The 19,793-nt window shown below is 37.5% G+C and overlaps 1 protein-coding gene across 2 annotated transcripts in view; it reads left to right on the top strand.

Annotated features, from left to right (window-relative positions):
* SNX4 (sorting nexin 4) overlaps window positions 1–19,793 on the top strand; it is a 62,255-nt gene that overhangs the window by 19,949 nt on the left and 22,513 nt on the right. Inside the window, exons 6-8 of one of the 2 annotated variants that reach the window (XM_029214302.1) lie at window positions 6,702–6,757; window positions 9,998–10,070; window positions 16,216–16,277. In XM_029214302.1, coding sequence (XP_029070135.1) covers window positions 6,702–6,757; window positions 9,998–10,070; window positions 16,216–16,277 — 191 coding nt within the window. The remainder of the gene's footprint in view (window positions 1–6,701; window positions 6,758–9,997; window positions 10,071–16,215; window positions 16,278–19,793) is intronic. The other variant, XM_029214304.1, reaches the window with a different exon arrangement.

The raw sequence follows: 19,793 nt of genomic DNA, 5'->3' as shown, positions 1-19,793 counted from the left end.
TGGGAAAGAAGATTTTGAAGCAGTAATTTAGATACAGGCTATAGATTTTTCCGACAGTTTAGTCATATTATACATTGTATATTTTTTTCTTCCCTCTGTCCTTATCACTGCCACTATCGGTGGTGCCCCCAAAATTGCTCACTCTATTAAATAGGAAAGACACTTCTGAAGAATTGATCTTGGGTTTTCCAGTCTTAGCAGACTAGAAGATGAACCATCAGTCATGCTTCTTCTGTCTACTGGGACATGGCCAGTTTTGAGTGGGCATAGGATTCATTTTGTATTAGCATCTGTTAGTAATACAGGCCTAATTAGATTTTGACCACTTTTCATATTCGGTCATTAGAATTAGTGTCTGGGAATGGAACTGTTATCTAAAAATTAAAGAGCATGTTGGTCATAAGATGGCCACCCTAACTCCAGTCTGCTCTCCCTCTTGTTCCCAAAAGTAATTTAACACTGGTGCTTGCAGATTTTTTAAAGTTTTCATCTCTTGTGTAAACTGAATAGGTAAGAAGAAAAAGTAATATAAATTGATATAATATATAAATTGATAAACAATTCACATGATAATGCAGTAACAAAATTCAGTAGGTCTAGGCGACAAGAACAAAATGTCTTTACAGTAATTTTAAGAACACCCCCTAGAGATTTATGCATTGGTATATAGGTATTTTAATTTTAACATAAAAAGACAAGAGAAAATTTTTTGTCTGCACAGAAAATATAATCAAGTATCTAATTCTGTCATAAACCAATTTTAACTTATAAATATATTGTTGGCAGATAACATGAAAAAATTAGTATTTTCTTGGCTATAATTCATTATGGTGCTCAGAGAGAATGCTGGAATTTTGGTTTAGAGATGGTTTGAAATAACTCTAAACTTTAAAAAATTATTTACATTTTGATAGAATTTTCTGAGAACTAGTCCAAGATTTCTTAGGAGCCAGTAATAAAGAAAAGAGCAAACTAAAATATATTTTTTTTAGTGATATCTCTTTATATAAAAAGAAAATTTAAAAAATTTTCGTCGTTGATTTAGTCATTAGTTTAGCAACTAGTTATCAGTTGTTTGTCCTTAACTCAGTTTTTGGCCATAACTTGGGTGGCCTTGAGAAAACTCCTAAATTTCTCCATCCATATAGACTATGCTCTTTACAGAGTGCTTTGAATCTTGTGTGTAGGTGCTATTTAAGTGTTTAGATACAATGTTTTGTATTTGGGTAGCCTTACGGTGAAATCTTAGTTTCACTTTCATAAAATCTTTGAAAGGTAATACTCTGTACACAATAATTTGAAAAGTCAGAATTTAAATGAAATGGACCAGACATAAAATGTATGGGGAGAATTTGGAGACCCATGCAAGGAATTGGGACTTATTTTTAAAGAAGCAGGGTTTTTTAAAAAAATATTTATTTATTTATTTGGTTGTGCTGGGTCTTAGCTGCGGCACATGGGCTCCTTAGTTGTGGCCTGTGGGCTCCTTAGTTGTTTCTCACGGGCTCCTCAGTTGCGGCTCGCCGGCCCCTTAGTTGTGTCATGTGAACTCTTAGTTGTGGCGTGCATGTGGGATCTAGTTCCCTGACCAGGGAATAAACCTGTGCCCCCTGCGTTGGGAGCATGGAGTCTTAACCACTGTGCCACCAGGGAAGTGAAATGGGACCTTTTAGGACTACACATACACACACGTATGTGCATGCATACATACAAACGTATGTGAGGTTGTCCGAGAGATAGAGAGAGAAAGACACACAATTCACTTATCTGGAGGTCATGTATTTGGCAGTTACAACTAACCCAATCACAGTTGAAAGGGGGTATTTAGAACTGACTTCTGAGATGTTCAAATGGATGTAACATAACTTACTATAGTACTTACAGATATACTTTGGTCCTTTCAGATAGTACCCACTTAATTTTTTTTTTTTTTTTTTTTTTTTTTGCCGTACACGGGACTCTCACTGCTGTGGCCTCTCCCGTTGCGGAGCACAGGCTCCAGACGCACAGGCTCAGCGGCCATGGCTCACGGGCCCAGCTGCTCCACTGCATGCGGGATCCTCCCAGACCGGGGCACGAACCCGTGTCCCCTGCATCGGCAGGCGGACTCTCAACCACTGCGCCACCAGGGAAGCCCCCCACTTAATTTTATTATAGTTATTCAAATAAACTTGGCTATCTGTTTTCTAGGCTACAGCATATTAGAAGAAAATTTAAGAGGTCTAAAAGTGAATACTGCTGGAGACAGGCACACGATGTTACAATAATGAAATTGACAGCTGAGCCTGCTAGTAAAGGATAACAGTGATCTGAGAGTCAGACACTGCAGTATGGAGGCCTCTGGCATGGGGCCAAATCACCACACACCTATGTAACCCCTAGGGCTTCATTGTGTCACAGGTGGATTCAGTATTAGTTGTTTATAGTGGTTACCTTGAGGCTTCAAGGAAAGGTTGAATTGCTGGCTGAGTACTCATAATTCAGCGTTTCTTTCTTCTTTTTTTTAGCGTGGAACTAGTTTTTTGATAAAAAAAATTTTTTTTAATTCAGTGTTTCTTAAAATGTGGTCAGTTGGCTTCATGAGTCTCAATTTGCTGGGATTGTTTGTTCAAAATACTGAATCCTAGAGTTCATTCCAGACATATTGATTCCCACGAGCCTAAAACTTAAGAACCATTGCTGTAAGATGACAGATAAGAATATTTTTAGGGAAGATAATTTTAGAAGATTATCAAAATTGGTAAGAAAACGAAAAAAAAGAAAAAAAAAGTTAGAACCTAAAGCAGTATCTTATCTGAATATCATTAACATTAAATGTTTACTATGTGCTTAAGCACTGTACTCTAATACACGGTCATGTTTTTTTGCTGACAGTTGCCTCAGTACCTTTGAGGTTAGTTTAATATTATTCCAGTTTTTTAGATGAGGAACTCGAGAAAGTGACTTAATGGTGGTATAATGTTGATTGTTGTCAATTATTGTTTCAATTTGATCGCTGTCTACTTGAACTGGTCTACCCGACCGTGGAGCACTGTCCAGCAAGAAATCTCCAGCACACAACTTCACAAACCACTTTTGACATGTTCGATTAGTCACAGCACCTTCTCCATACACTGCACAAAACTTTCTGTGCGTTTCAGTTGCGTTTTTACCTTTCTTGAAATAATAAAGCATAATATGCCGAAAATGCTTTTTTCTTCCATCTTCAGTATTAAAATTGCTACACAAAAATTCACCAGTTTTGTTAAGTCTTTTTTTAAATGCTTGCTGATATGACAGCTGTCACATACAGTCTAACAAAATTGTTTCGAATAAAGACAGCTAAGTGCTACTAGAGCCATCTTACGGAAAAGACCGAACAAAACTTTTGGCCCACCCAATACTTTATTATTTATTTATTTATTTATTTATTTTAAAAAATCATGTGGTATTTGTCTGTTTTCAGTTCCCTCTTTTTAAAAAAATTAATTTTATTTTTGGCTGCGTTGGGTCTTTGTTGCTGTGCGCAGGCTTTCTCTAATTGCGGCAAGCAGGGGCTACTCTTTGTTGCAGTGTGAGGGCTTCTCATTGTGGTGGCTTCTCTTTGTCACACAGAATGGGCTCTAGGCATGCAGGCTTCAGTAGTTGTGGCTCGCGGGCTCAGTAGTTGTCGCTCGTCGGGCTCTAGAGCACAGGCTCAGTAGTTGTGGCACACAGGCTTAGTTGCTCTGTGGCATGTGGGATCTTCCCGGACCAGGGCTCGAACCCATGTCTCCTGCATTGGCAGGCGGATTTTTAATCACTGTGCCACCAGGGAAGTCCTCCACCCAATACTTTAGTTTAAAGTAATATCATTTTAACTCAGTTCTCTCAGTAAGTTACTTACATGAAAGTAAGTGTCATCCATATGCCCAAACCTTAAATGATTTTAGGCTGACTCAGAAGAATCCAGAACCCTGTCTGTTGCTTGGAGCAGGGACTGCCAGAGAGATCTGGGCCTTTAGGATCTCTGCTAATCCTGGAGATTCCAAATGCTGGGTGCCTACAGACTGTCAGGTACCCTTCTAGGTGCTGTGGATACAACAGCGAATACGCTGGAAACATTCATTATCCCCATGTTCTTATGGAGTTTGTATTGTAAGTAGTTGGAGACTTTAAGTTAACATTTATTTAAGATACTTTGAAAGTTATAGGTGATATAAAGTGAAACAATCATTACTGTGAGAGATTATGACAGCAGGGATTTTTTTCTAGGGGTTATTTTGAGATAGGTGACAATAAAATTTATTGTTCAAATGGGGACACTTTTGAGAATAAAAAGGGGGTCTGCTAATAATTAGATTAGGGACAACAGGTGTAAGCCAGGACTGTCCTAGGCAAACTGCATCACATGGTTGAAGAGAGAACATTTGAGCTGAGACCTGAATAGTGAGGAACCTGAAGTGGAGTCAACCTAGCGGGTGAAGGAAGAATGTTAGAGAGAGGGCAAGCTGGTAATGGTTTACTAGGCAAGGTTTGGGGGAAGAACCTGAAAATGAAATAAAGGAAAGACAAGGTCTAGGACAAGGAAAGTAAAGTATGTAATAGTAATTGGAAAGGGAAGGAGAGGTGGGGATTAAAGAACATGGGAAAGGAAGTTAAGTTGGGGCTGTAGAATAGTCGGGGTTATTTTTTTCATTCAGCCAATACTTATCGCATGTTTTTCTTGTGCCAGGCATTGGGAGGCATTGGGGATACAGGAATGAACAAAGAAGATTAAAGTATTGCCGTGGCAGCCATTGTGCAACTCTAGGAGCCCCATTCACATTGTGCTTTTCTTGTGGCTCTTATATTCTAGTGGACAGCTAGGAAACAAGAAAACAACTCAGCGGATTTCAGATAGTGCTGTATTAAAGGAGATAAAGTAGGGTGGTATGAAACAATTATATAAGGGCTTCTTTAGATATTTAGTGGGGAACCTGATAAGATGGATGAATGGTAACCGTCAGATTTGGAACAGCCTAGGTAGGTGTTTAGAGATCTAGCTTTGGGGAGAAGTTTCTGATTTGATGACATTTTAAGCAATTTCTCTTATTATGGAATCTTGTGAAATGATGAGCAGGTTGAGTGCGGTGTTATGATGGACTGACCTGACAGAATGCTTGGTAAGCAAAGGTTAGGATGGTGATGGTTTACATTTTATATGCCTTCTATAGTGGTAAGATGGTAATATTAAAAGTAAAAAATAAATTAATTGGTAGTATTAAGTATGAGATTCAGAAAAAGATACACATGAAAATTTTCTTTTTTACTGATGGTTTTTATGTAATTTCATCCTTATTTAAAGAATCTCATTTGCATGTGACTATAAAGTCATTAACACGTTGATGTTTAGTGATTTGAATTCACTTAAAGAACGTAAGGGAGTAATATATGCCTTAAATTCATCGTTGCTTTAATTGTAAGGACTTTCACATGCATTAGCTCCTTTGCCCTTGAGATGTAAGAAAGGTCAAGAATTGATAAAATACCCATTTTAGAAATAAGAGAATCCCCTGAATTCAATGACAAATTAAGCTTTAGATATTCTTGATAGCTCTTTGAATTGCTTTTGGTCTGAAGGTTTAGGAGGCTGGGTTTATGGAGTGGTGTATTTGTTGCATTTGTTTTTATTTCTTCAGCCATGTAATCTGGGGAGCCCTAGTAGTTTTGCTTTTGTTTGTTTATTATTTTGGGAGTATTTGTAATTAGGGCTTATAAGTTGGAATAATATAAAATATTCAAGCTGATTGGGATTTTCAAAACCAAACCACATCATGAAATTGATTACTGATTGAGCTACCTTTTATGAACCATATCATTTTTGTGCCTTGGTCAGAAAAAATATATATATATATTTATTTATTTATAATTTTTTTATTTTAATGAGAACATATGATAAGAGGAGAGGATTTGGCTATATTAAGTATAAATTTATACAATGAAATTATTATTTCATGTTGATCCTTCTGTCTCTCCTTTGAAATAAGTTAGGGTAGAAATAAGTAAAGGTAGTTAAATAGTTGTGTTGAAATATCTAGAAATAAGTAAAGGTAGTTAAAAAGTTGTAACATTTCCTGCCAGCTAGAAAGGAATTAATTTGATGTCATCTAGCTTGGTTTTTTTTGGCCGCACCTCAAGCATGTGGGATCTTAGTTCCCTGACCAGGGATCAAACCTGTACTACCAGGGAAGTCCTCATCTAGCTAGTTTTAATTTAGTACAGGCATTTCCATATTTATTTATTTTCTAAAATACTGATTATGAAAATGAGAAAAACCAATGTACATTTGGTTTACATTCCACCTGAGAACGAATCTCAGTAATGCACAGGCTTCAAAGCAGTAGTTTTATTTAGTTTATATGTATAGATCATTGTTTTTCTTGATTTAGAGAAAAAGTAAACTTTTTTCACATGACCTATTTTGTTATAATAATGCAGAGCTATATGGTTGCTAGTGTATTGGTGTTTACAGTTGTTTTACTTTGGTATTACTGATTGCCATGTGTTCAGTTTAATTTATAAATATTTTTGTAGTGTTTTAAAAAATACTAAACTGTTTTTTGGGGTATGTTTAATGTGTTTGACACAAATGATACGAAGAAAACTGTACTTGAGCATCTTAATTCTAAAGGGAAAATAAAACTGTTTGGATTTAAACCCTGAAATGTAATTGTATTAAGTGAATAAATTATTTTTTCCAGGCAGACTCCAGGTTAAAAGCGCTTAATGCAACATTCAGAGTGAAAAACCCAGACAAGTAAGGTTTTGTTTTAATAACAGTTACAATGTTGTTTTGAATGGTGCCTATCAATCTATTTAATTTTTCATTTCTGAATGTATGCACTTTATTTGCTAAATATTTTAAATAGTAATTCACGTTAGTGAAATCCTTTTACAGTCTAAAACTGATTTTGAAATTTGGTAATTTAATTGGGATTAAGGTTGTAAGTAACTGAAGTTTTAGAAAATTAAACCACTGCTTTTTCCTAGAAGGATTTATTGAGTGTTGCTTAAGGTATCAGAAAAATGAGAAAAATAATTTAAATTTCATATAAAATAGTTTTTCTTATTAGACTTTGCTTGTCAGATATGTACAAAACTCAAGATAATATATTATTTATTTTAATAATAAACTATCTACTTTGAATAGCAAAAAAACTTGATAGTTGCATACTAGTATAATAATTTCGTGGAGATCTATTTATATGACAGTTACCTGACTTCATCAGTGCCACTTTGGTGTTTGTGAGAGCATTTCTATATTAAAGAAAACTGGTGTATTCAGAAATAACTTTCCTTAGGGTGGGATCTAAGTATTTAAGATTTGGTTTTGTTCATTCTCTGAATTTGGTGGACAATTCAGGCTCTTCATTATATGGACCTTTACCTGAAGCTTGCTTCAGCTATACTTTCCAGGTAGAAATGTGCTTAGGTAGATGAGGCTTTTCCATATTTGGTGACCAAGTTTATGAGGTCTGTTAGAATTTCTCTAGTCAGGCCTTCAGCGTTAACTTCTACATAGTGTAAATTCTTAGCAGACAAAGGCCAGGTTTGCATAGTCTGATAGCCTATTGTGCTGGACTTTATAAACCATAACACATTAACATTGTGCCTCTGCTTTTTGGTATACATTTTGAATATAAAATATAAATAAATATTTTAAAGTTTGGTAATTAAGAAATTGTGATGGTAACCATTGAGGTTTTTATTTTATTTTTTTAATAGACTTTATTTCTTAGAGTAGTTTTAGGTTCCTAGCAAAATTAAGTGGAAAGTACAGAGCTCCCAGGTACCCTCTGCCCCTACACTTACACAGCTGCCCCTAGAGATACAGAGCCACCCCCATTATCCCTTACCAAGGTGGTACATTTGTTATGATTGATGAACCTACATTGACTCATTGTTACCCTCTCGAAGTCCATAGTTTACATTAGGGTTTACTCTTGGTGTTATATGTTATATGGGTTTTGACTAATGTATAATGACATGTAAGTGTCATTACAGTATCATAAAAAGTATTTTCACTGCCCTAAAAATCCTCTTTGCTCTGCCTATTTATCCTTCCCTCCCCATAGCCCTGGCAACCACTGATCTTTTTACTGTTCCCATAGTTTTGCCTTTTCCAGAATGTTGTATCATACAATACGGGGCATTCTCAGAAAGGCTTTTGCTTTGTAATATGCATTTAAGGTTCCGCTGTGGTTTTTATAAGGGCTATAATGACATCCATGGTATATGAGATGTTCTCTAGGTTAAGAACTAAATTATGTCACCCTCCAAAAAAAGCTTTGGAAAACCTAAGCAGCAAAGTTTATGACATTGGTGAATGTACATTCATTAGAGGAGCATGTAGATGAGACAGTTTTTAAATTAATATTTAATATTATTGTTTTGTCAGTTGAATGTTTTTTAATTTAATGAAAAATATTTTGTCAACTGAATGTTTGTCTTCCCTTTTCTGACCTACCAGCTTTTCTAGATTGCTAAATTTTGTTTAATATTCTACATTATATATAGAATTTTAAATGTGATATGACCAATAACATAAACAAGGCAGTTTTTTGCTCCTAAGTTCTTGTTCAAGTATATAATTAATGTATAGTTAGTAATAGAATTTGTTTGCCTTAAGTTTTAGATAAGAGAATGATCTATATCAGTCATTGTTGTAACAGATTTTTAATATACAGAATCCCTGTTCTAGGTCTGTCTGGCCCAATAGATTAATTATTATTCATACCATTACTGAAATAGTTTATATCACTAAAATGCTTTAATTCCATTCTTTCTTAAAATGTAGAAAACCAGAAAGATTGTTTCAGAGGTTTCAAATGATACCTCTTCAGGCATGTTTATTTTTATTCAAACTAGACTGTTAAAAGCAGTGAGGAGGAGGACCTTGAGTCTCTACTTTTTGTGGCAATACTTGGCTAATATTTAGGAGGTAGACTGAGTGAGTGGTAGAAGTATGGGATGAAAGAGAGGAGAAGGAAATACAGGCGGCACCTAGGTTTCATTGTTTAAACTGCTAGGGAATAGAGGAGAGAGATTTGATGGGATAGGGGAAGATAAGTTGAGCTTTGGATATGTAAACAGGTACAAATGCCTGCTAGTTAGTTGGCTTCATAGATATGGCTTTTAGGAGAGATTTGGGCTGGAGTTATATATTTGGAGTTCAGCAGCATGTAGATCATAATTGTGAAGCATTGTGAATAAGTCACACAGAGTGTGTAGACTGAAAGATTGGTTGTAAAATGGTTGAGGACCTAGGGCTGAATCCTAAAGAAGCCAGTGCTTGAAGGGCGTTTTCCAAAGTGTAATCTGAGGATTGCCAGCATCTGAATCCTGTGAATGCGTTTCTTATAAATTCAGATTCCTGAATTTATTCCTGTGTACAGTTGTGGTGGTTACTCATGCCCTCTTTTACTGAGAGGCCCTTAGTAGTGCTCTTAGCAAACACTCCAGGAGTCCTTTGCAAAGGAGACTTTAGGAATGACCAGAGAGTAAAAGGAAAATCATGAGAAATTAACACTGATGTCAGGGAAACAAATTTTTGAGGAGGGTGAGGTCAGGTGTTACATTGCTGGAAGAACGGTGGTAATAGAAGTTTCAGGTCTTATGGAGAACGGCAGACATCAGATTATAGAAACAAAGATTACTGAGCAGCATGAAGATTGTTAGAGACAATGAGTTTATGGTTGCACCATAAGATTTTCTTAGCACCATAAATTTTTTCCTGTTTTTTTGTTTTCAAACTAACAAATATTATCTCTATCTCAGTTCCACAGTGTAAATTATGAAGTCTTTTCTTGGCTTTAAAAATATCTAGAGAAAATATGGTTATTTTGTTTTAGAACTTTCTGAGTTTGCATCGGTGTGTAAATGTTTAAGGCTAGCAAATAGTTAAATAGAATCAGTTTTATTATTCTCAGGAACTGCTATTTTGTCTTTCTGTTTTTGGCTTTTCATGAGAAAAATGATGTTTTGTTTCCTGTTTCAGGAGATTTACAGAACTAAAACACTACAGTGATGAACTACAGTCTGTCATCTCACATCTTCTTCGAGTCAGAGCTGTAAGTGGTCCCCAAGAACTTTTTGACAGACATTAAAAAGGAAGTGCTTGGGCTTCCCTGGTGGCGCAGTGGTTGAGAGTCCGCCTACCGATGCAGGGGACACGGGTTTGTGCCCCAGTCTGGGAAGATCCCACATGCCACAGAGCGGCTGGACCCGTGAGCCATGGCCGCTGGGCCTGCACGTCCGGAGCCTGTGCTCCGCGGCGGGAGATGCCACAGTGGTGAGAGGCCCGCGTACCACAAAAAAAAAAAAAAAAAGGAAGTGCTTCTCATTTAATGGTTATGTTTCTAAGTAATGGAAGATATTTATGATGAATAACTGATTTTTATATTCAAATTTGGTGTGTTCATCACCTAAATTGCATTTTTAAAAAAAATGTGATATGTTTGCTGGCGTAAATAACTTGAAGAATTTTAGCCTATAGTTTTCTCTGTAGCCTGTATATGGTTGTTTTGACATCTTATCGAAGGGCCTACCATTTCACTGTTGGAATATAATTAAGTGTGGGATTTTAGATCTACATATAATATCTTATTCTTTCAAGGTTTTTGTTTTTTGTTTTTTTCTTTTTTGTGGCACACGGGCCTCTCACTGTTGTGGCCTCTCCTGTTGCGGAGCACAGGCTCCGGACTCGTAGGCTCAGCGGCCTGTCATTTTCTGTCATCACTGTTGTCTTTATAGCAACACTGACATTGTATTCGGTACTCATTTGTTAATTATCTCCTCTACTAGTGTATGTGAGCTCCCAAGAGGAGGAGTTTGTTTTCTCACTGTTAAATCCCTAGAATAATGCCTGACTCAGAGTAGGCACCCACTGCATATTCACTGAATGGATGAATAAATGGATGTATGTGCTTACAGTTTTATGTTTAAAAAATCTTAAAAAGCAGTAACATAAATTACTTCTTGAATTTAATTATAACCAGCCAGGGAGAACTGGTTAGTAATGTATATTTGACAAGAAATATGACCTTTAAAGAAAAATGACCTTGTCATCAGAGAGCTTACAATACACAAGTAAGAGAATTCTGGGTATTGATATATTTACCCTAAACTTTATGAAAACAGGCTTCAGAAACTTAATTGACATAAAAGACAGCTTGAGCTCTTCAAAGGAAAGGCAGCACTTGTTCTGTGAGTGAAATTGAAATTCTGACTGTATAAATGAGATAAATGCCAATGGAAAATACAGAATAGCTAAAATCTTGATTGTTCTAAAATTAGGAGAAAGGCTGTTTAGTCATAGACAGTGACGTAACAGTTAAAAATGGAAGGTTATAGCCCAACACTGACAGAAGCCTGCGAACAACACAGAAATCACCACAGTGAGGGCTTTTTTGTAGCATTCAGAGCGTCAGGAGAAGAAGGCTTAGACACTGTTTGATACAGATGATGAATTGTTAACAGACGAAGAGAAAACAGAATTATTTGGCTATCTTTTCTGACAAGGAGAATTCTTTTGAAAGTAGAAAAGGCAAAAAATAAATGACTAACAGGTTAAAGAGTTAATATTTAAGACGTCAAAACAGAACAACCAGAGAGGGCAGGTGGCCATAGACTGAGAGGAGCTGGATTTAGAACTTGTCTCTGGCATTTACCAGGTCCTTCAGGCAAATCCACTAACCTTTCAGAGTTTGTTTTCTTTGCTGGAAAATGGGAATATCTGCCTGGCACATAGTAGGTACTACATAAATATTTGTTATATGAATGAGTGTGTTATTCATAGAGTTTTGAGACTCAGATGAGATAATCTATGTTTTGTAAACTAAGACAAAAGGAAAATAATGCTAATCTAATATTTATTTACTGTTGTATATCAGCCAAACTTATTGTGTTATTCTTAACTAATTCCGATAGTAGCCCTTTGAAGGTAGGTGCTGTAACTGTCCCCATTTTATATATTAGGAAGCAGAGGCAAATGAATTAAGTAACTTGCCTCATATTATACTATAAATAGATATGATGAAGCCAGAATTTAAACCTTTGTCTGACTCCAGAACCCATGCTCTTAACCACCTACAAATGGTATATTGACAGAGGACGTGAATTCAGGTAGATTGAGGGAGAAGAGAATTGATTTTCATTGAGCCACCTTGCTTATTGCCAGGTACCTTACAAATGTCATCTTCTTTAATCCTCAGTCATATGATGAGGTTCATTTCCACATTTCCAAGAGAATGATATAATACTAAGGCTAAGAGTAGTTTAATAAATTCTCAAAAGTCAAACCCTAAAGTAAGAAGGAGCTGGATTTTTTTTTTTAATATTTATTTATTTATTTTGGCTGCACTGGGTCTTAGTTGCAGCACTGGATCTTCGTTGCGGCACGTGGAATCTTTTGTTGTGGCATGCCGGCTCTTTGTTGTGGCTCATGGGCTTCTTTCTATGTGTGGTCCCTTGGCATGTGGGATCTTAGTTCCCTGACCTGGGATTGAACCTACGTCCCCTGCATTGGAAGGCATATTCTTAACCACTGGACCACCAGGGAAGTCCCAGGGGCTGGAATTTGAATTCACATTTGTCTTACTCCAAATCCCTTACTTCCTACAACCATATTTGCTGCCTCTCTAGGGGAAATCTAATTTAAAAGGGAGGGAGGAATATTTAACTTTGCTAATACTCTAAAAATGTAAATTGAAATTATTGAGGCACTATTTAACATTTAATTTGTAGTCATATATAAAGATGGTAATACCTAGTGTTTGTGAAATATTTGGTGACAGTGGCATTGTGTAAAGTATTACATACAGTTCCTTTGGGAAAGATTTTGGCAGTAGTATCAGGAGTCCTAAATCTCATAATCATTGCCTCCTTAGGAGATAATTCAAAAGAAAAGCTATGTGTCCAGATTTTTCAAATAAGATTATCTAATAGACTGTCATAAGACTTTGTGTCCTTTTTAACATTTAACATTTAATCCCCTACTGCTTCAGTGAGGATAGAGAATACATTCTTACCATAGTTGCAAATGATTCAGAACTGGGGAGGATGATAAGATGAGTCTGTCAAATTTCTTCTGTTGTCATATTATTTGCTAGGTGTCAGTCCTCCCCTGTCAGTTGTCAGATGATCACTTTTCAAAAAGAAAGGCTTGTCAACAGAATTGAAATTGAGTGGCAGTGTAGACTAAATCATTGTGTATAGCCCCCTTTACCTGGCACCATGATTCTTGCTTACCAATGACCACTGAATTAATCTGGTTTCAGGTTTTAGTAATTCATGATTTATTTACCTGCCATTTTTGTCTTTACTTTTCTCTAGAAATGATATTTTTTGGTCTATAGTTTGTAATTTTTCCACACTTCATCTTTTCTCTCACTGCCTGATGATCTAGATACTAATCATCTCATGTTTCGGTTGGCTAGAACAATTTGTTTCCATGAGTAGTTCATGCCAGAAACATTGCTGGTCCAGTAACAACTGCTGAGTGGCTCTTTGTTGCCTCATTCACCAATAGAGTAGTTCCTTGTGTGGTTGCTCACCTTTCTGGAGTATGAGAACTCTTGCCTCTTTTTGTCATGTTCTATGGACCAAAGTATTCTCCAGAGCTCTAATTATCATGGTAAAAGTTCCTTTTGTATCAGCTGCCAGGAGTGATAAAATTTAAAGAAAAAAAAAACCACTTAAATACCGGGGATTCAGAAACTTTCTTTGAACAATTATTTTGTGTATGCATTTTGTATTTAAGTTGTTCTAGTTTTTATTCTTATGTGGTTATTTAACAAGTTCTTTCCCTCTCTTCTATACTTAATATCGTAGGTAGATGATAAAATGCTCAGCTGTCAGGAGGACGTTTGATCTTTAAAAGTATGAGGATCTAGGGATTTCCCTGGCGGTCCAGTGGTTAAGACTACGCATTTCCACTGCAGGGGGCAGGGTTCGATCCCTGTTTGGGGAACTAAGATCCTGCATGCCATGCAGCGCGGCCAAAAAAAAAAGGTACGGGGCTTCCCTGGTGGCGCAATGGTTGAGAGTCCGCCTGCCGATGCAGGGGATGTGGGTTCGTGCCCCGGTCCGGGAAGATCCCACATGCCACGGAGTGGCTGGGCCCGTGAGCCATGGCCGCTGAGCCTGCGCGTCTGGAGCCTGTGCTCTGCAATGGGAGAGGCCACAACAGTGAGAGGCCCGCATACCGCAAAAAAAAAAAAAAAAAAAGTACGAGGATCTGCAAAAGTTAGTACTCTAGAGTGACATTTTCCGTTTTATATTCTTTGGAACGCCATTCCTGTAACATGTTCCCTACTGCAAACCAACTCTCTCTCAATAGTCCTGATTCGTATATAGTGTTAAAGTTCAAAAAAGTCCTGCAGAAAAAAAACCTATTAAACATTTTAATCTCGGTATTTCCCAAACTTACTTGACAATGGAACCACTTTAAACAACCAACCAACCTTTGACACTCTGTAGGGCTCTCAAAAAATAATTGGGAAATAACATCCCAGAGAAATTAGTTTAGAGGTCTGTGGACAGCCCTGGAAAGTTTCAAGCATAGTTAAGACTATGAACTTTGTCCTGAAATCGGAGTCTAGTACAGGGGTCGGCAAACTTTTTCTGAAGGCCAGATAGTAAATATTTTCAGCTGTTTGGGTCATATGGTCCCTGTTGAAGCTATTCAACCCTGCTATGAAAGCAGCCATAGACAGTGCTAATATGAGTGAGTATGACTGTGTTCCAATAAGACTACAAAAACAAGCTGCGGACCTGTAGTGTGCTGCCCTCTAGTCTAGCAGGTCAAGGAGAGATGGAAAACATTTTATGATCCTCCTACGCCTGCTCCAGGTTTTTACAATGTGGTTCATTCAGTTTAAGCTGAAGTATTGAAAGGTTTAAGAATTATTGTATGGTTAATGCCTAATTCCTCAAATTACTCATGTTTGAGTAAGGAACTAGAGGGGTTGAATGTAAATTCAGGGTTTACATTTGGAAATTATATACTAGGAATTCTTTTTTAGGGTTTTATGTGGGATTGACTTTTGATCTTCTAGTTCATGTCCATAATACTTTGGGGGAAAGTAAAGGAGATTACTGCATATGGTGTTTTGTTTTGTCTTTTGTAAAATTTGTGTGAATGGCTAGGCAGTACATTATTTTGTTTTTGTAGTTTTTAAAAATATTTATTTCATTTATTTTAATGTTTGGCTGCGTCGGGTCTTAGTTGCAGCACTTGGGCTCTTTGTTGTGGCACGTGGGTTTTTTTTTTTTTCTTTCTCTAGTTGTGGTGCGTGGGCTCTGTAGTTTGCGGCATGCGGGCTCTCTGGTTGAGGCACTTGGGCTCAGTAGTTGTGGCGCGTGGGCTTAGTTGCCCCACGGCACATGGGATCTTAGTTTCCCAACCAGGGATAGAACCCACGTCCCCTTCATTGGAAGGCAGATTCTTTACCACTGGACCACGAGGGAAGTCTCTAGGCAGTACATATTTTATCTCAGTGACCTAAATTGTAATTCTACTGTTACTAAAATATCTAATGTTAGTTGGTTAGAAGGCATTAACTTGATAAAGTAGCACAGAGGTATATTGCCTGGGAACTTCCCTGGTGGTGCAGGGGTTAAGAATGCTCCTGCCAATTCAGGGGACACAGGTTCAAACCCTGGTCTGGGAAGATCCCGCATGAGCAACTAAGCCTGTGCACCACAACTACTGAGGCTGCGCTCTAGAGCCCGCGAGCCATAACTACTGAGCCTACGTGCCCTAGAACCCGGGTGCTGCAACTAATGAAGCACACGTGCCTAGAGCCCATGCTCTGCAACAAGAGAAGCCACCGCAATGAGAAACCCGTGCACCACAGCAAAGAGTAGCCCCTGCTCGCCACAACTAGAGAAAGCCCACGTGCAGCAACAAAGACCCAACACAGCCATAAATAATAAATAAATTTATAAAATAATAGTAACCTGCTGGTTAAAAATATTAGCACTCTTGGTATAGGAAATTTTAAAACGTTAATTAAAAATATATAATTATCTCCCATGATGAAACTTTGGGAGATTTAAGCTTCTTTTCCATATTTTTCAAGGTTATTGTGGTAAGCATATATATATATATATATATATATATATATGTATTTTAAATGAGGATAAAATCTTTTTTTTAAGTAATCTTTATGTAACTTTGACTTCATAGCAATTTCTTTCGAATATTTATTCCAGAGAGTAGCAGACCGACTGTATGGTGTATATAAAGTACATGGGAATTATGGGCGAGTTTTCAGGTAAGCATTATGCAAACTTTTATAATAAACAACAACTAGCTCTAATTAGCTTTTTGCCTAAGAACTATAATTCTTGAAAATATATGATTCTGGAAAGCAAAAGATTATTTTTTAAATGATGTCCTGTAGTAGTCGTCTTCAGACTTTTCACTGTAAAGCCTTTGTTTAAATAAAAAATAATAAGGGAGTCCAGTATATTGAGCAGATAAAAGATAAACTGCTCTGAAGCAGTGAGCGGTGTCTTTTACTTTCTTGGCAGAATGCCCAAGAAGATTCCTTTGGAAATCACTGTCATATAGAGTTAGCGATTTTCTTTTTCTTTTCTTTCTTTGTGTCACTTTATAATTTCTGAAGGCTTTTGCAAGATGGATTTTTCAGTCTTGAGGTAATATTAGTGTAAATTAGAATATTTACTTGTGTAGATAACTTGCATATCTTGGTTATTTTTGAGCTTTTTCTTTTGTGAATTTTTGTGTGTGTTAATTATTTTAGTTGTGACATTTTAGAAGTTAATTATCCAAATCTTCTTGTAAGAAAAATGTCCTTGCTAATGTTCTAAGTCCTTTTGATTGAATTAATCAAAATAATTCATTTAACATATTTGAATAGGTAAGACATTCATATAGCACAAAATTCAACAGGAACAAAAGCTTATATAGTGAAAAGTCTCTTCCCTCCTGCCTGCCAACCACCCCGGTCTCCTCCTCTGAGGCAACTAATAGCAGTTTCTGAGTTACTTGTGTATCCTTCTAGTAACATGTAGCACCATAAATGTATATATTAACACACAAACAAATTCATTTCTCCCTCCCCCCTTTCTAAAAAAATATTTATTTTTCGGCTGCATCGGGTCTTAGTTGTGGCACACGGGATCTTTCATTGCGGCGTGCGGGCTTCTCTCTCTAGTTGTGGCACGTGGGCTTCTCTCTAGTTGTGGCGCACAGGCTCCAGAGCGTGTGGGCTCTGTAGTTGTGGCGCGTGGCCTCAGTAGTTGCAGCGGACGGGCTCAGTTGCCCCTTGGTATGTGGGATCTTAGTTCCCTGACCAGGGATTGAGCAGGTGTCCCCTTCATTGCAAGACGGATTCTTAACCACTGGACCACCAGAGAAGTCCCCCCCACCCCCATTTTTTTAAACATGGAAAGGGAGCATGTTTTATACATTGCTATGTTCCCTTGTTTTACTTTGCTTTTTTCTTACTTAAAAACAGCTCTCCAATATATATTGTTATCAGTAAATAACTGTATGGGGCTTTTTTTTGTTTTTAATTTTTTGGCTGCATTGGATCTTCATTGCTATGTGTGGCCTTTCTCTAGTTGCGGTGAGCCGGGGCTACTCTTCGTTGTGGTGCGTGGGCTTCTCACTGTGGTGGCTTCTCTTGTTGAGGAGCACGGGCTCTAGGTGTGCGGGCTTCAGTAGTTGCAGCACGTGGGCTCAGTAGTTGTGGCTCATGGGCTCTAGAGCGCAGGCTCAGTAGTTGTGGCTCATGGGCTCTAGAGCGCGGGCTCAGTAGTTGTGGCTCATGGTCTCTAGAGAGCAGGCACAGTAGTTGTGGCACATGGGCTTAGTTGTTCCATGGCATGTGGACCAGGGCTCGAACCCGTGTCCCCTGCATTGGCAGGTGGATTCTTAACCACCGCACCTCCAGCGAAGCCCTTCTGGTGGTTTTTGATATACAGAAATACTCAATTTGTTAAATTCAGTTAACATGTAAGTGGTTAGATTTTCTCCTTTATAAAGTAATAGCCTCTGAGTTTTGTGTATATCTTAATAAGGTCTTCCCCACTATGGATTATAAAAAAATAGATTTTTCATTTCTTCTACATTTTTGTGGTTTTATAAATTTTTGATTCATATGAAATTTATTTGAATGTCAGGTGCGAGATATGGCTACATATTTACTTAATTTGAGTAACAGGTTATCTATATGTCTTGGTTGATCAAATGGAAGATGGGACAATATCAGCATTATATGATGTTTTTAATGAAGAGAAGCATATTAATATTGTAAACATGTAGACTCTTCATAACTACGATAGGAGTATATGTCTAAACAGGAATAATGGGAAGAAAGGCAAATTCAAGTCAGCTGCATGAAGAGCGACTTACCTGCTTTTAGATCTATGCGTGAGTCAGCCCTGATTTTAAGAATACTACCCAAACTGGAACTCTAGTTAAGCTTGGGAATATGCTCATATGATAATTAACGTAAATCAGACACTCTCAAAAGTAGTACATTTATTGTAAATAATAAATGGACTTGTGTTAATTTGAGAGGCAAGTGGATGAAAGGTCACCTGGCTGAATCAAATTGTAAAGAAAATTATTTGCATTAATGTCTCATGATAAATACTATACAGATTCGCCTTTCTGCTAACTCAGTAAATTAACAGAAAGCCATTTTACATCTAAAATATTTCATAAAAAGTGAGCCAAGGAGACCACAGGTGGTTGAAGTAATTTAAGGTGATCAAGAGCGTGAACCAGAGCAATTGCCAGTAGGGACTATTAAGGAGACATAAATGACAAGATTTATCAATTGATTCTTTCAGTCATTCAGCACACATTTGCTGAGCTCCTGCTACCGTGGTAGGTGCTAAAGATACCAAAATTTAATTTGCAGGCAGCTGAATGATTAGGAGGTTTGTGATAGAGAATGTAGGAAAGATAACAGGTTTGAGGAATGAATTAAAGGGTTCTGTTTTGAATAGATTGCATTTGATTTAAAGATTTTTATTAAGCAATTGGAAATTTGGATCTGCAGTGTAAGAGGCTGGTGAGAATATGAGTTGTATATAAAAGTTACATCCTAATAGAATGATATTTAATGTAGGGTTAAGGTGATAATGTTAGAGGGTTAGGGTAAGTCTGTGAGAGACTCAAGGGCGGAACCTTGGGGAATATCTGTGTTCAGGGGTCAGGCAAAGAAAAAGAACGTGAGGGAGACATTGGGAAATTGATGAGGAGTGCGCAGTGTCAAGCAAGTGAAGGGAGCACTTCAAGAAGTTGGAGTTATACTGTAGAGGAATTGAATTTAGTCGAAAGGAGGGGAAATGGGTGGGTAAATCTTCGGTGTTAATTTGGAGAGCAGTTTGGTTTGAGTGATATAATGCAGTGGTCCTAGGGATGACAGGAAAGGGTTAAGGAAGGAAAGACAGCAAGTTACTGATAAGTCTGTTAAGAAAAGTCTCTGAGGTTATTCTTGAAGGGGTATAGGGCCTCTTTGTGGGGTGGTGGTGGCTTTTTGCAGGGGAAGCAAGGGTAGGAGGGTGGATGGGAGAGAAGATAGAGAGGAAGGCACAGAGCTGTCTTAAAGGAGAGGAGCAGTATGTGGCAGGAGGCCACTTTAGCTGGCCCCTGTCTTAGTAAAGCAGGTGTCTCTGCTGAGAACAGGTGGGGTGATTCTGTGGTTAGGAAGCTTGAGGGGAGTGATATAGGGCAGTCTGTCTCAAACTAATGGAGAAGAGAGTTCTTAAACTGATCCTACTGCATATCCTCCTTTATCTCCCCTTACCAG

The sequence above is a fragment of the Monodon monoceros genome, unplaced genomic scaffold (genome assembly GCF_005190385.1).
Source record: "Monodon monoceros isolate NGI ecotype Baffin Bay Population unplaced genomic scaffold, NGI_Narwhal_1 Super_Scaffold_11, whole genome shotgun sequence".
Lineage (NCBI taxonomy): Eukaryota > Metazoa > Chordata > Mammalia > Artiodactyla > Monodontidae > Monodon > Monodon monoceros.
Note: the sequence above shows the minus strand (reverse complement) of the source record. Positions and strands in the feature narration are given on the sequence as shown.